Genomic DNA, 14,450 nt, shown 5'->3' with positions numbered 1-14,450 from the left:
GCAATATGCCCTTTTTGTGCAATTTTTATACAATGATCCCGTTTTCGCTGTGACCCTATTTTTTTCTGCAATTTAAAAATTGAGTGGGCGTATTTAATAATTCAAAAAGTACCATCCTATAATATTTTAAAAATTGCATTAATATCTCAAAAACTGAAAAAATGCAGAGACCCCGTTTTTGCCGGGTCCACCAATTATTTAATAATAAATTAATTTAATTTTTAATAATTCACTTTTTTTTTGCTTATTATTCGAGTCATTTAATTCAAAAAATAATTTTCGTTGTCCAATATTGGAAATCATTTCCCTTGAACTTCATAGCATACGTCACACGCCACTGCCAGGTCGGTTCCGAATTAACAAATAAAGTAATCAGCCGCCAGTTGCGTAAGACTACCTAATCAAAAGGCGGATATCAAAAACAATATTTACTTTACTAAATTATTCAACAAAAACATACCGTTTTGCTGATTCCGCGTGGTGTACAATGCATTTAGAAATTTGATGGGAAAATAATTACATAGTTAGTAACGGAAGTTTGAAGTATGTGTGTATAAAGTTTCACGGAACCAAAAAGTAATGTGCGATTTATTAACTTGCGCAATAATTAGTCATTGGTTTTCTTAAAGAATTTATTCACTATGTAAAATAAAAATCTGGGTTATTGGGTCTAAGGAATTTTCCTAGAGTTTTCATTGTGTCATTTGAATTAACCGTTATAAGATACGTATTTATATTAATTTGTTTAGTTAGCGTTTTATAAACTTAACGATGGGCCTAAAAATACAAACCTACTGATGTTAAATAATTGATAGTAGAAATAATTCTAATTTACTGAATGCATGACGATCGATTTGAAAGTTCTTATTTTGGTAGACGCGCTATACAAGCGACCTTTGTAATAAGAGAGAGTGTTGATAATCATTAAAAACAGCAAGATTAATTTCAATGTATCTACGCCATAAAGCACAATCTAGTTTTGATGTTAATTTTAAATATATTTTTATGACTGAATACTCGTAATATACAAGACTTAAGACATAAAATAAAACATGTACTACTGTAGTGTTGTGCCTTTCCTCATAGGAAATTATCAGTCCAGTCCACTAGCGGGAGTCTTCTTGCTGAAGCCATTCGACTCGAACTATGGACCGCCGGATAGCCATACAGCCTCCGCTGGACCACCAACAGCATTCGTAACAAGCGCCATGCACGCACTCAGAGGTATCTTGGGCAACCAGCCAAGCCACGACACTCCACCAACTGCTCCAGCAACGTTCTCTCATTCTTCATCGTCTTCCCTATCCGGTCCATCTGGACCATCGTCTTACTCAGATACTCTCCTACACCCACCACCACCTGTTCCATCAAACTTGAATTCCTTCGCTTCCTATTCTAGACACGATCTTCCACCTTTCAAACCGTTAGATATTCCCTCTGGAAGTTCGAATCCGACCAATTCGTACGGTTTTCCACTGACGCAAGACCTCAGTTCCACAAATTCCAAACTCCAATCCATGGTTGATAGCCTCCTGGGAGAATACCCGCTGCATGCTGCAGCATCCAACACCCTTTTCTCCACCTACAAATCGGGTAAAATTTCTCACTCTCCCGTATTTAAAACATACAAGAAAAAAAGCGGATTGGATCCTGTGAAGTTGAGCAAAGTTAACGACAACGTGGATAAACTCCTTAAACTGGATCGATCAGACAGAGGCAGATCTTTAGACTCAATCAGTCTGTACCAGCAAATGAAAGAAGTAAAAGAAGAAGCTGAGAGTGAATCTGTAAGAGTTGACGACAACAAAGATAAAAGGGAAACTACTTCAACCACACAAGCGAGTCTTGTGACCGCAAACAATGAAGTTGAAAGTTTGGGAGTCATTACAGCTGTCGACAAATCGATATCCTACGAACTACGGGGCAACCGAATAATTAAACTTACAGACAAAACAACTGACGTTTGACTGACCGACTGACCATTGTACAAGGTAACAAACATTTCCATCGCCACTGTACTGGAGGATTAACATTATTTATCTTGCTTCCTTATTGACAATACTTCGGTACTTGGACATCTTCTCGAACTTCTTACTTTACTATTTTAGGTTGTTGAAAAAACTTTGTACTTTTTTGTCTTATCTTACCTTTACAACTTTCAGTACAATTACTGTGTATGTTATCTATATTGTATAATACTATGTTTTTATCTGTTTCTGTAGATTTACTGTATTTTTGTTCTCCGTTGACGTTTCAATTGTGTTTCTTCAAACAAATTATCAAAAGATTCATTCAATCATTGGTTATTATTAAATATGTTTTTACTAAAAACTAAGTTGATTACGTTTATTACATTTAAAAAACATTTTGCCTTTTAAAAAAATAGACTCTTGTTAATATACTTTAATATTCTTGTTAAAACTGTTTCTGCTAGTTACATGTAATGTTTTTTCCAAAATAGTTATTCGCGATTTCATATTATATGAAATTGAATATTACATTCTTACCACTAAGTCCTTTTATGAAAAAAACTAATATACCTACCTTTCATAATTTTTTTTAATTATTTGTTAAATAAATATTTCCTTCTACGTTAGATTTTTTTTAGAAAAATAACTCCACTAACCCTTTTGCTTTTTGATTTGTTCTCTGAACTCATAAGCTTTTTCTAACAATATTAATTTTATACTAGAATAAACGTTATTTTTATAAATCAAATAAATTAAAATTTAAGCTTAAGAAACAAACGTTCTTAAATACCTTCGTAGCTTTAAAAAAAATATACTTAAATAATTTTACTTTAGAACGCTTTCTCTTTTCTGTCGCATGAAGATTTTTTTCTAATCAAATTATTGTGTTTCAGGTAACTACGCAAACTACGTTCAATGGTAGAATTTCAAAACACCTGTCAACATTGTCTTATTTGAACAAGATGCCTTATTTGAAGAAGATGACTTCATTGAAATGTCAAGAAAGGAAATGTCACCACTCTCTTTAGCGTTAAATACAAAATAAGTTATGTTTTTAATTAATATTTATAAAAATACCATTGTACATATTACACTGTAAGGTTTTAATTTAATTTTTTTTTTTAAATATGCAATGAAAATTCACAGTCAACATAATTTAAATATGTTTTGGAACCAATGATTTTTTCCATATCGCTCATTAAAAGGATACATATTTGCTTACGTTATATTCTTTTAGCTTTTTCTCCTGTACACAGTTATTATTTAAAACATTTCTGTTAAACAACAACAACAACAAACCATCATGCCGTTTCCCCATAGGGGTAGGCAGAGAGGATAGAACGCCATAACACTCTATCTTGGCATACAGACCTCGCTTCCTCTACATTCATACATCTTCTCATGCACGCACGCCGATTATTCCTACTTTTGACATGTCCATCTTCAAGTATTTGATGGACTTGGTCGTGCCATGTCTCTCTTGGTCTTCCTCGTTTTCTGCATCCATCAACATTTGCATCGTAGATCCTTTTAGCCGTTCTTTCGCTGTCCATTCGCTCTACATATCCAAACCAACGCAGCACCCCTTTCTTGATTCTGTCAATAATGCGTGTCTCAGCCTTACACACTTGACGGATCTCGACATTTGTGCACCTATCATACATCGTTTTACCACACATTCGCCTGAGGGATCGCATTTCGACAGCATTCAACCTACTTTCATCATTATTTTTCCAATTCCATACTTCGCTCCCATACATTAGAGTTGGAACTAGAACTCCGTTGTGAACTGCTAGTTTAGCCTCCTGCGATAAACATTAGTTTGCCAAAGTAGATTTTAGTGCACCGTTCACCCTGTTCCCGGCACTCACCCTCCTTTCAATATCTTTCTCGGCCTTTCGGTCCCTAGTAAACAAACTTCCCAGGTACACAAATTCTTCTACCTGAATTCTTCTTCTTCTATTCTTCTTCTCCTCCTTTTCTGTTAAAACTTAATTAAATACTAAAATCAATGTTTTTTTCGATTAATTATCTAATTACATAATTTAATCATAATTTACGTTTTTTTAACATTATGTTAAAATTGGTCAGTTTACCAGAATACATTATTTCAAAGAAATCAGATTTTTTATGCGCATACATTAGAAGGCTTGAAACAATTTTAAAACTGTTAAAGTAATACAAAAAACTATTTATTTTTGTTTTGTTAATTTTTTAAGTTTGTGTGCGGACAAAATGTAAATATTGTTTTGTAATTATTTCATTGAATTTTTGTGGCATTCATAGCAATTGTTTGATTCGATTTTGTTGTTTTTGATACTTTTTTTTCTTCACAATAAGTTGCTCAAGTAATTTTTTAACGATCAAACAATTTTGTATATTTATGTAGTTAAGTAGGTATTATTAGAAATTCTTTAGTTATAAGAAAACCGTGAGACTAATTTTCTTACTGAGGTATTTTATAATTTAAAGCTTATGGGTTTTTTTGCCAAGGTGTTATTCGTACTGAAAAGCGTTTTTGTTTTTATATAATAGTAAAAAATGATGGTATCAATAACTTCATTTTTTCCCTTTGTTCATTTTCAATATAATAATACTGAAATACTTATTCTATATTTATATTTGTATAGTAAAATAAATTATTTTATATCCATTGGAACCAAATAGTAAATTATCTCATTAAAATTCATTTTTTTCTTACAAAAGTTTTATATGTATATGTTTTTAAATATCATTTTTAGCAAGATATTTTATTATAAACCTATTCCTTTTAGTAATACTTTTGTTCATATTTAACATAAAATAAAATATTTTAATAAATACTGTTTTTTTTTATAAAAAACATAATCCTGATCACCTCATGTAACAAAAAAAATATCGAGATTCGCTGCGATTGATATATTGATACAGTACCTTATGCATCATCCGATGCAGATAGGGACATTATGATAGTGATGACGATATTTATAAAATCTCAATTTATAATTATAAATATTATTAAAAACGGATATACCGATATAACAATGCGAAATTGATTGGGTATGTTATAAAAATACGTATGCAATATACACATTACGTATTTATTTATTTATTGTGGAAATCAGTCTTGAACATAAAAAGACTAGATGTAACAATTGATTGAAAATTACATATTACCCATTTATTTTATTTATGATGGATACAGTAAAATAAAAAAGCACAAACACCGCCCACAATTTGGACTTCCGCATGTGGAAAGTTCTCAAAAGACTAAGGGTAGGCGTGTCTAGGTGCAAATACAATCAAGGGAGGTGGGGTTTTCTGGAAGGAGATGACATGAACTGCGATTGTGGAGAGGTGCAGGATGATCCTCATCTGTTGCAGCGTCCACAAATGCAGTTAATTTGTGATGATAATGATTTGAGGATGGCCACTGACAAGGCGATATCTGTCGCTGCACACTGGAGTGGCAAGGTCTAAAGTCCGGACCCTACAAGTAAGTAATAAAAAAATAAGAACAAATATTTAAGGGAGTAGATAATGTAAATTCGGGGGTTAAGGGTCATAAGGGCGAAACTACAAAAACACAGTTTTGAGATAAATGATAAAACAGTTTTCAAAAAATAATACTGTCTTTTAAGGGTAACAAATAAAGAAAATAAAAAATACAGTTAATAGAGCATAAAATGTTTTAGAGACAAAAATATGAAACTACGCTTTCGTCTATATGACCCTAACTTGCGCTTACATTAGTAAATTAATAAAATAATGTAAAAGGTGTTTTATTCTTCTGACTTTAAACAAAGCCCTTCATTTGTAGTTTCACACAAATTTATCTAGGTAACTACTTATCGGATGAGTTTCATCTTTTTGTCACTAACAGGATATTTTGTTTGGATATCAGATTAGTACTTAACACAAAACAGCATTTTTTGTAGTTTCGCCCTTATGACCCTAAGCCCCCGAATTGCCGTTTTCTTCATCTTCTTCTTCTTTTCCACATCCGCTCCTAAGTGGAGCATGTGGACATCACCAGTTGCCTCCAGGAGACCCTATCGCCAGCCAGCATTTTTGCCTCTTCCCGCGTCAATCCAGCGCCCCCTAGTTCCGCCGAATAAATTCGAAAGATTGTCATTAACGACCTTCCTGGCCATCGCCAATTGCCATTTAGTTTATTTTTTATTTATGTATTTATTTATTCATTCAAAATTACAAAAATAAATATTTATGAACTTATTAAGGCTTTTTAGGCTATGCCCGTGTCAAGTCACAATAAATAAGAATAAAAATACATATTAAAATTAATTAGATCAAATTATAATGACATAGAATCACAATCTAGAAAAAAAGGTAAATGTAATAAATAATCAAATTCCAAAGAATACAATGAAAAAAAGATATTCAGAAATAATTTTTAAAATATAAATTATACAAATTAAGAATCACACATAATCAAATATACAAAATAATGGTATCATTAAAATCAACAAAATAATAGTATAATAAAGTAGTATAAAAAAAAAAAAAAACACAAAATAAGAGCATGATTTAAATCAACCAAAAAAGAATATATATATATAAAAGCATAATTGAAATGATAATTGAGTTATGTTTTCTAGAAATTCACTCAATTATAGTAAGACATATAAGGAATAGGAGCAATAAATCATATGCCAAATAATAGTACGTACTAAATTAAATTATACAAAAATACATAATAAGAAAAACATAAAAATTATCAATGTATATGAAAAGCAAATAAAAGTAAAAGAGTATGGAAGGAAAACAGATTTGTAAATTTTTGCTAATTTCGTACTTTAAAAAAATTGACAACCTCGTCCCTATCGACGTGTAGCAACCAATTGCAAACATTTTTCTTAAATACAGAGTTGATACAAACAAAAATGGAACCCCTTGCGCTCCTCACCTCTTCCTCTGTTTCCTCCGTAAGCTTATTTATTTATGTGTTTATATATCAACGGTTTAAAGAACCTTTTACAATAAATAGTTGTACAGAAATAATACACAGCTGTGAAATACAAATTAGTAATTTTTTTATTTTTTTAAAACTGCAAAAAAGTTTTAAAAAATCATACAAATATAAGATGACAAATAAAAGATAACAAATTGAAGTAAGAAAACCTTACGTTCTAAATATAAATATATCAAATTAAAATTGAGAATAATTTAACATAAACATAAAGTGACTAGTATTTAGCTAGGTTATAATGAAAAAGAAAAATAATGCAACAATAAGATTTTATAAATAATACGTTTTTTTAGATCAATGTGAAAGCTTTAATAATCTTAATAACATCTTTATTTTATCAGTTGGTTGGAAGAAGTTGGAATTCGGCAATAAATCCACAAATGTATAATTTATGTATAAGGAAATAAACAAAAATACGTATCCAAAAAAAACAAAGTTCAATTTAATAATATATCTTTGAATAAATTCATTCCATTTCTAAAAAATAACGAGTGAGATTACATTTTAATGCATCTACAAAGTTTGTATTAAGAATATCAAATATCTTTTCAAACTTATTTCCATACCTATGTATTCTGGATATAGATGAATGCATTTCGAAGTTGGTACGAGAATTGTTACAATAAAATAATTCTTTACTTCTAGTGCACCTACCAGGTATTCTAATTCGAATTAGTTGAAGTAAAGCAGGGCTGTCAATTATTGATTTCATTATTTTAAATAAGAATAACAAATCAGTTATAACTCTTCGGTCTGACAATTCAAGTAATCTCATTTCACGTCTAAGAAAATCATAATTTAAGGCTTCAACAGGTATTTTTAATTTATAGTTTATAAAGCGCAAGAATTTATTTTGTACCCTTTCAATAGCATGAGAATGAATGTCATAATAGGGTAACCAAACTGAAGAATTGTATTCAAGTCTACTCCTTACTAAAGTGCAGTACAATTGTTTAACAGTAAATATATTTTTAAAATTTGATGCTACTCTCAAAACAAATCCAAGCATCTTCATTCCATCATTAGCGATCTGATTAATATGAAAGGTAAACTGTAGTTTCTCATCAAGCAAAATACCTAGATCTTTTATTTGAGACACTCTGATCAAATCTATACTACATATTTTTTTAAATATATATAATCATTCAAAATATTGTATTCATCTGTGAGTGTGGAATGTCGAAGAGTACAGAACGACAAGTTTTACGGACAGTGACTCGATACGAAATGCGCTAACTAGTTATTTTATTTTGTCATTTATTTTTCACATACTTAAGCTACGAATATTAGTGATGTAATCTTTAATTGTTTTTATGCTGAAAACTTGCCGCCATATAAGTGTCCTTCACATGATTTATTGCATTTAATTATTTTCACCGCAGAATTTTAAGAGCTCTCATATCATGCACATGAACTGCTTCTACGTAATGAAAGTTACCAAGGGAGAAAGTCCTATGAAACTTGTTTCCTTTCCATCTTTACATTACTGCGGTCAGTAAAAACTAGGAGGCATGCAATTCACATCTTAAATGTATGTTTTTTTCCTACGACTCGTCGTACAACGATCGCTTGAAAATAAAAGCGGCACCAAAATAGTTCAAAAAATCTATTAAATTTGGAAGAATTTGACAGATACCTATTTTAACAGATTTGGAAAACGTATTTTTAGAGAGGAATATGAAAGTATACTCGTAGGCGCATTTAAAGTGCTATTGACTTGCCATTCTACAGGGCAACGAGATTAATAATAATAAAATAAATATTCAGATGCATAAATAATGCATAAGGATATTGGCTTTCACACAGTTAAGCATTGAATAAATTGAGAGCTTCAATGGACTGAAAAATCAGAATTTTCATTTACAAAAACTTTGTTTATGTACATCGGTTTTTTCATCATAAATATTTTACAATGTGTTGTAAAATAATGAAGAAGAATACATTACTGACGATGTTTTAGTTTTTTTTAATTTGTTGATATGTTCATGAAAGGAGAGTTTACTATTTAAAGTAATGCCAAGATCCTTTATTGACGAAACCATTGAAAGGGAAGTATTTTTTAGTTTGTATTTGAATTGTATAGGATTTTTTCGTCGCAAAAAAGATATTATTTTACATTTGTTAATATTAAGTTAAAGACATATGTCAACATTAACAAATTAGTCAACAATGTATTTTCTTCAATAATGTAATTAATTATTCATAGCATCTTCACCGTACACTGCGCAAATATCGCGAGCAGTTTTAGCAGTTTCATGCCCTCGATTGAACGCAAACAAAAGGAGCTGTCGAAAATGTTCACTTTCGTCTACTTGGCATTCCAATGTTATGTATTAAATAGAAAAATGTATGTAAAACAAACACAATATCATGTAGAACAGAAAATATAATTTTGAATGACGTATAACCGTTACCATTTTTTTAAAAGTTTTGATGCTAATTTTTAAATTTGGATAAAAACGAAAACAACTTATGCATCTATTAATTTCCTGAAAAAATACAAGAAATGGAAAAAATTTAATATTTTAAAGCAATGTGATTAAATACGTTCTAAATAAATTTTGATATCAGTACGTTATTAATTTTTATATTTTTTTAATACCAAAATAAATATTGGCGTTCTTATGATCTACCCAAATATTTCAATTTTAGGTCCATTTTCAACGAATTGTGAATAACTCGCTAATAAAAAATGAGAATCAAGTTCAGGAAGTGTGGGGTTTGAACCTCGGACCTCTGATCCGTGAGTCCGGAACACTAGCCACGGTACTATAACCCGATTTATATTAGTTCTTAAGATGCTAATAAGTTGATTCAAGTGATTACTTTACACACTGTGATATTAATAATTCCTCGTGTATTTTGGCATCTAAACTTCATTGACTATTCAAGTTGACAATTTTCTTTAGTTTAAATCAGATGATGTTATAAAGAAAAACGACAACGTTAAGTCTTTAAAACAACCGAAAGGAAGTATGGAGGCCAAATCATTTATTATGTGGCCTGTCGTTAGCTGGTTTAAGTGGCTACTTTGAACACTGCGGTTTTTTTAGCACCATGACTCAAAATGACTCGCCTGCAGTCTGTATTAAATACGGCAGCTAGACTTACTTTTGAAATATCTAAATTCAGTCATATCATTCCACTACTTCGGGAATTACACTGGATACGCGCACCACAGAGGGTGGAATACAAACTCTGTTGGCTTATGTATACGTCACTTCCCAACTCTGCTCCGTAATATTTCAGAGAACCATGCATACCAGATGAACTAGCTGACAAATGTCTTGCTCTTGGATTAGCTACATTTACGGCGAGATTTTTTTAAATAAGTTAAACGTTAAAAGTTAACGCAAACAGCGTACTTAATTCAGTGAACGTGAATTTGCGGTCGTAGGCCCTGTGACATAGAATGTTCTCCCCGCATCAGTGCGAAACTGTGAGAGTGGAGTGATGTTTCGGAAAAAACTTAAAACCCACTTGTCCTCTAAATCATTTGAATAATTCCGTAGCGTGTGATAACAACGTAAATAGTTTACGATCGAACGGTACGATAGGCTTCCATCTCCAGCGCCTCTGACGGCCTCCTGAAGAGGGACGCCAGTCGCTTCTGTCACCAAGCCTGTCCATCTGGTAGGACTTCTTCCGCGAGATCAAGTTCGCTCTAGTCATCCTTGTACCACTTATATTTCCATATTATTTCTTCATTATTATACATTTAAACCGTTGCTGATAATTTTTTCCATTTCCTATATATATGTGAATTTATTGCCAAATTCCAACTTCTTCCAACCATCTGATAAAATAAAGGTGTTATTAAGATTATTTAAGCTTTCATATTGCCCCAAAAAACGAATTATTAATAAAGTATTATTGTAGCATTATTTGTCTTTTTCAATATTAGCTAAATACTAACCACTTCATGTTTATGTTAAATTATTCTCAATTTTACTTTGTTATATTTATATTTAGAACATAAGATTTTCTCATGTTAATTGTTATCTTTTATTTGTCATCTTAGATAAGTTATGTTTCTTTTTTACTTTTTTGCATTTTTTCTTTTATATTTTACTTGAATTTATTTGTTTAGTTTTAATATTCAGTTGAATTATATAGTTATGTTTTTTTATTATATATTACATAATGAACTGTTCACTGCTGTGATTATTTCTGTAAAACTTTTTCCTGTAAACGGTTCTTTAAACCGTTGATGTATAAATAAATAAATAAATATAAATATACACATACTCATATACTAAAGTCTAGAAGAAAGTGTCATATTGTCGATAGTTATTTACATTCGGTATCATAAGAATACTTAAAAGATTTGAGATGTTACTTTCACCTAAGTTATTCAATAACAAACAATAAAAGCAAAAATATTAGCATATTATGTCTAAAGCATCTGGGTATTTAATATTCAACATAGAATCGCAGAATGTAATGAAAGAAAAGAAAGGGAAAAAAAATAAAATGAAACACTTCATATTTTTAATAGTTGTTCACAACGTTTTGTTGTCGTGACAATGTCTCCAGGTATTAATTATAAATATGATAGATGTCTGGCGTTTGATTGCAAAGAAAATAAATAATTTTCCATGCCCAAAATTAGAATACATATTTTTAAAATTATCAGACTTCCGTGAAAGGTACGAACGACTTACCATTTGTAACAATACTGACAGTTGTGTGTGTTTTACGAAGCAATTTTCCTAACTGACGTTCACTGGTAAGTATTTTGATCTAAATTTAAAAAATGCTTGTTATTTCTGTTATTTTATAGCAATATTCCAATTCATAATAGCCTGCGAAGAATGAAAATATTTAAGCTGCTGATATTATCATAATGATCTGAGAAATATCATTAGTTTTGTTAATTGTGTACCTAATACTATGTGCCTTATACAACACAATGAAAAAATATAAGAATGGTAATTGATTTCTAATAATGAATTTCCTAAAGGTAAATTATTTACAACTCTTAAAATATCGCTCCCCTAACCGAAACGAAAAACGAAAATATTTGTTAATAAAAAAATGTTCCATATTCCAATATACTAGAAAGCGCGTAGAACCAAGTTTGTATACGAGTACATTGTACTGTGTCCAAAACCTCCTCTACCCGACATCCTGCCTGCGCGCATGCGTGAAGTGGCCGTGTAATGTTGCCAAACCGTGAACAAAATATAATCATATTACAAATATGTACAAGGTAATTTTGTGTTATGTTATGTTATGTTTTATCACAAAAAATATTTTACTGACTTGACTACAAAAAAAACAGGTACTTTTATTGGGAAAACGTAAAAAGAATCTTTAAATGGTCATTTAGTAATTCAATAAATTAATACCATTTAATATTACACTGAGACTTATTAAATGAAAGCCGGGTTAAAAATTCGACTACCCTGGCAATACTAACAAAATGTCCACCTAATTTTATCTAAAAATCTGACAGATGGAAAAATATTCGAATTCGAATGGCAAAATTTAATTTAAATCGGCAGTGGCGCACTAAGCGACGCCGACGTCTAAAGAGTACCTAATAGCCAAAACGTAAAATTACTCATTTATGAGTAGTTTATTCGGCATCATGTTTAATGTACATCAGTTTAATGCGTGTACGCGGTTTTTAGACTATAATAAGTCCGTGTTTCCATAGTTTTTTATTCAATAAATGTATTCATTTTTTAAAGGCATTTCTGTTAAAAATATACTTAAAAGTTTTATGTGACTAAATTCTAATTACGTTTAGACCGGCAGATTACGCCATTTCAAATTTAGACTAAACTTAGGTATCTGGGATCTCGTAAAGACTTAGTTTTGAACTAAAATGTTTTGTAAAAATTTAAAGATAATACATTCAACATGAAAGTGGCTTAAGGTAAGTTTTAATTTTTTGATTTTGAAAAGAAATACAACCAATTTGAATAACATACATTTTTGTGACATTTTCAGCCCTTACCTTTAACGATCAGGGTAGGTGTGAAGGTCAATTTTATAATTAGACAACTTGGAAATCTTGTGAATTAAATAAGCAATTTAGAATAAGAACAAGAATAATAAATAACTAAACAAACAATATTTCCTTTACTCCATTCCTGCCTAGCTTTAACGATCGTATCCATCTCACTTTACACTTCCTATAGTTAAAAGAACAACGTAACAAAAAGACTTGACTTATTAGCTCCATATGTATCAATATAATATTTATTCATCACTGTTAAAGTACAATATGATAAAATTCATTAATTAAATATACCTTGAAAAAGAAGCTGGTGTAGCTTTAAAACCCGAAAACCCGAATTTTTTTTTTAAGGAGAATTACATTATATTTTGTTTTAATTGTAAGTTATCATCGATTTTTTTGTATCCGCACCTAGTAGTGCACAGGGTACTGCATTAGTACTCCAATAGCAGCGTATTCTGATCATTTTTGAAACACGGAAGGTAAGGTGAATAATCTAACGCTTCAGGTGCCAGTCTAAACAACCTTTTTTTTAAATATTTTTGTTTAATTCAAATTTTTTTGTTTTTTTACATGATAATAAAACAGAGTAATAAAAAAATAAAGCATAATTACATATTAATGAAGTACATATTAATGGAAAAGTAGTAAACAAAAAAACCCTAGATCACTAACCATTTGTCTAATAAACTTCTGGCACCCCGTGCTTTTCCTGTTTCTATATGTTCCCTCCGCCCGCCTCCCTGCCCACATCTAGAGGTGGGTACTAAGACACTAGGTAGATGTCTGGGTACTAGTACCTTCATAAATAGTGAAATTATGTAGTTACCCACACGCATTGATTCATCGATTGCGGACGCACGGTAATCAGATCGGCATATATCGCGTAATCGTCGTCTGGCAAACGAAAGATTGGTAGTTCTTTAATTTTTATAAATAAAATTTATATGTTAACATAATTAAAGATTGCCAAGAAGGCAGAAGTCAATTAACAAGTAGAACTACCGAAGCGAAAAATTTACAGCTATTACCCCGCCAAAAACGTCGCATGACGAAATAATTTTACAAGGGCTGCAAAAGACCCATTTGTGGCAAACACACTGTTTTTTTGCGTAATAGCTATACCATATAGGTTAATTCCAAAGTAATTTCAACTATTTGATGGCCCGAAATTAAGATTGCTATGTAAGGTAATTTGTTGTATCAATGTTCTGTTTCGTTGTCTGACAGACGGAAGGTTAGGTTACACCGTTACTCGAATTTAAGGTTTAGTCAGCTAGGGTTAAAATCAATATTTCACGTCCGTCTTTCCAGGAATCGAACCCAGGACCTCAAGTATGGTAGGCTAACATGTCAATCATTACTCCACTCGATTTCCTCATTCTGGATTTTTACCTGAGAATAGCCATCAAGCCAAAAACACTCGTAAATATTAATTTAATTTCAAGATATTACTAGCGACATCTTTGTACTAGAACAAGAATCTTTAAGCTGGTTTACTTTGTTAGAAGCAAACTTGAATTTTAGTATTGCTAGATTTTCA

At 30.9% G+C, this 14,450-nt stretch overlaps 1 protein-coding gene across 6 annotated transcripts in view; it reads left to right on the top strand.

Annotated features, from left to right (window-relative positions):
• The window catches only part of LOC148280789 (uncharacterized), a 66,845-nt gene extending 63,649 nt beyond the window's left edge, over positions 1-3,196 (top strand). For 5 of the 6 annotated variants that reach the window (XM_088227793.1, XM_088227796.1, XM_088227791.1 and 2 more), the window contains 2 exons: positions 1,087-1,991; positions 2,864-3,196. In XM_088227793.1, coding sequence (XP_088083919.1) covers positions 1,087-1,967 — 881 coding nt within the window. In that variant the 3' untranslated portion in view covers positions 1,968-1,991; positions 2,864-3,196. The remainder of the gene's footprint in view (positions 1-1,086; positions 1,992-2,863) is intronic. The other variant, XM_088227797.1, reaches the window with a different exon arrangement.
• Positions 3,197-14,450: the final 11,254 nt, after the last annotated feature.

This window comes from Micrasema longulum, unplaced genomic scaffold, assembly GCF_059751315.1.
Source record: "Micrasema longulum isolate JH-2025_06_02 unplaced genomic scaffold, ASM5975131v1 h1tg000540l, whole genome shotgun sequence".
NCBI lineage: Eukaryota > Metazoa > Arthropoda > Insecta > Trichoptera > Brachycentridae > Micrasema > Micrasema longulum.
Note: the sequence above shows the minus strand (reverse complement) of the source record. Positions and strands in the feature narration are given on the sequence as shown.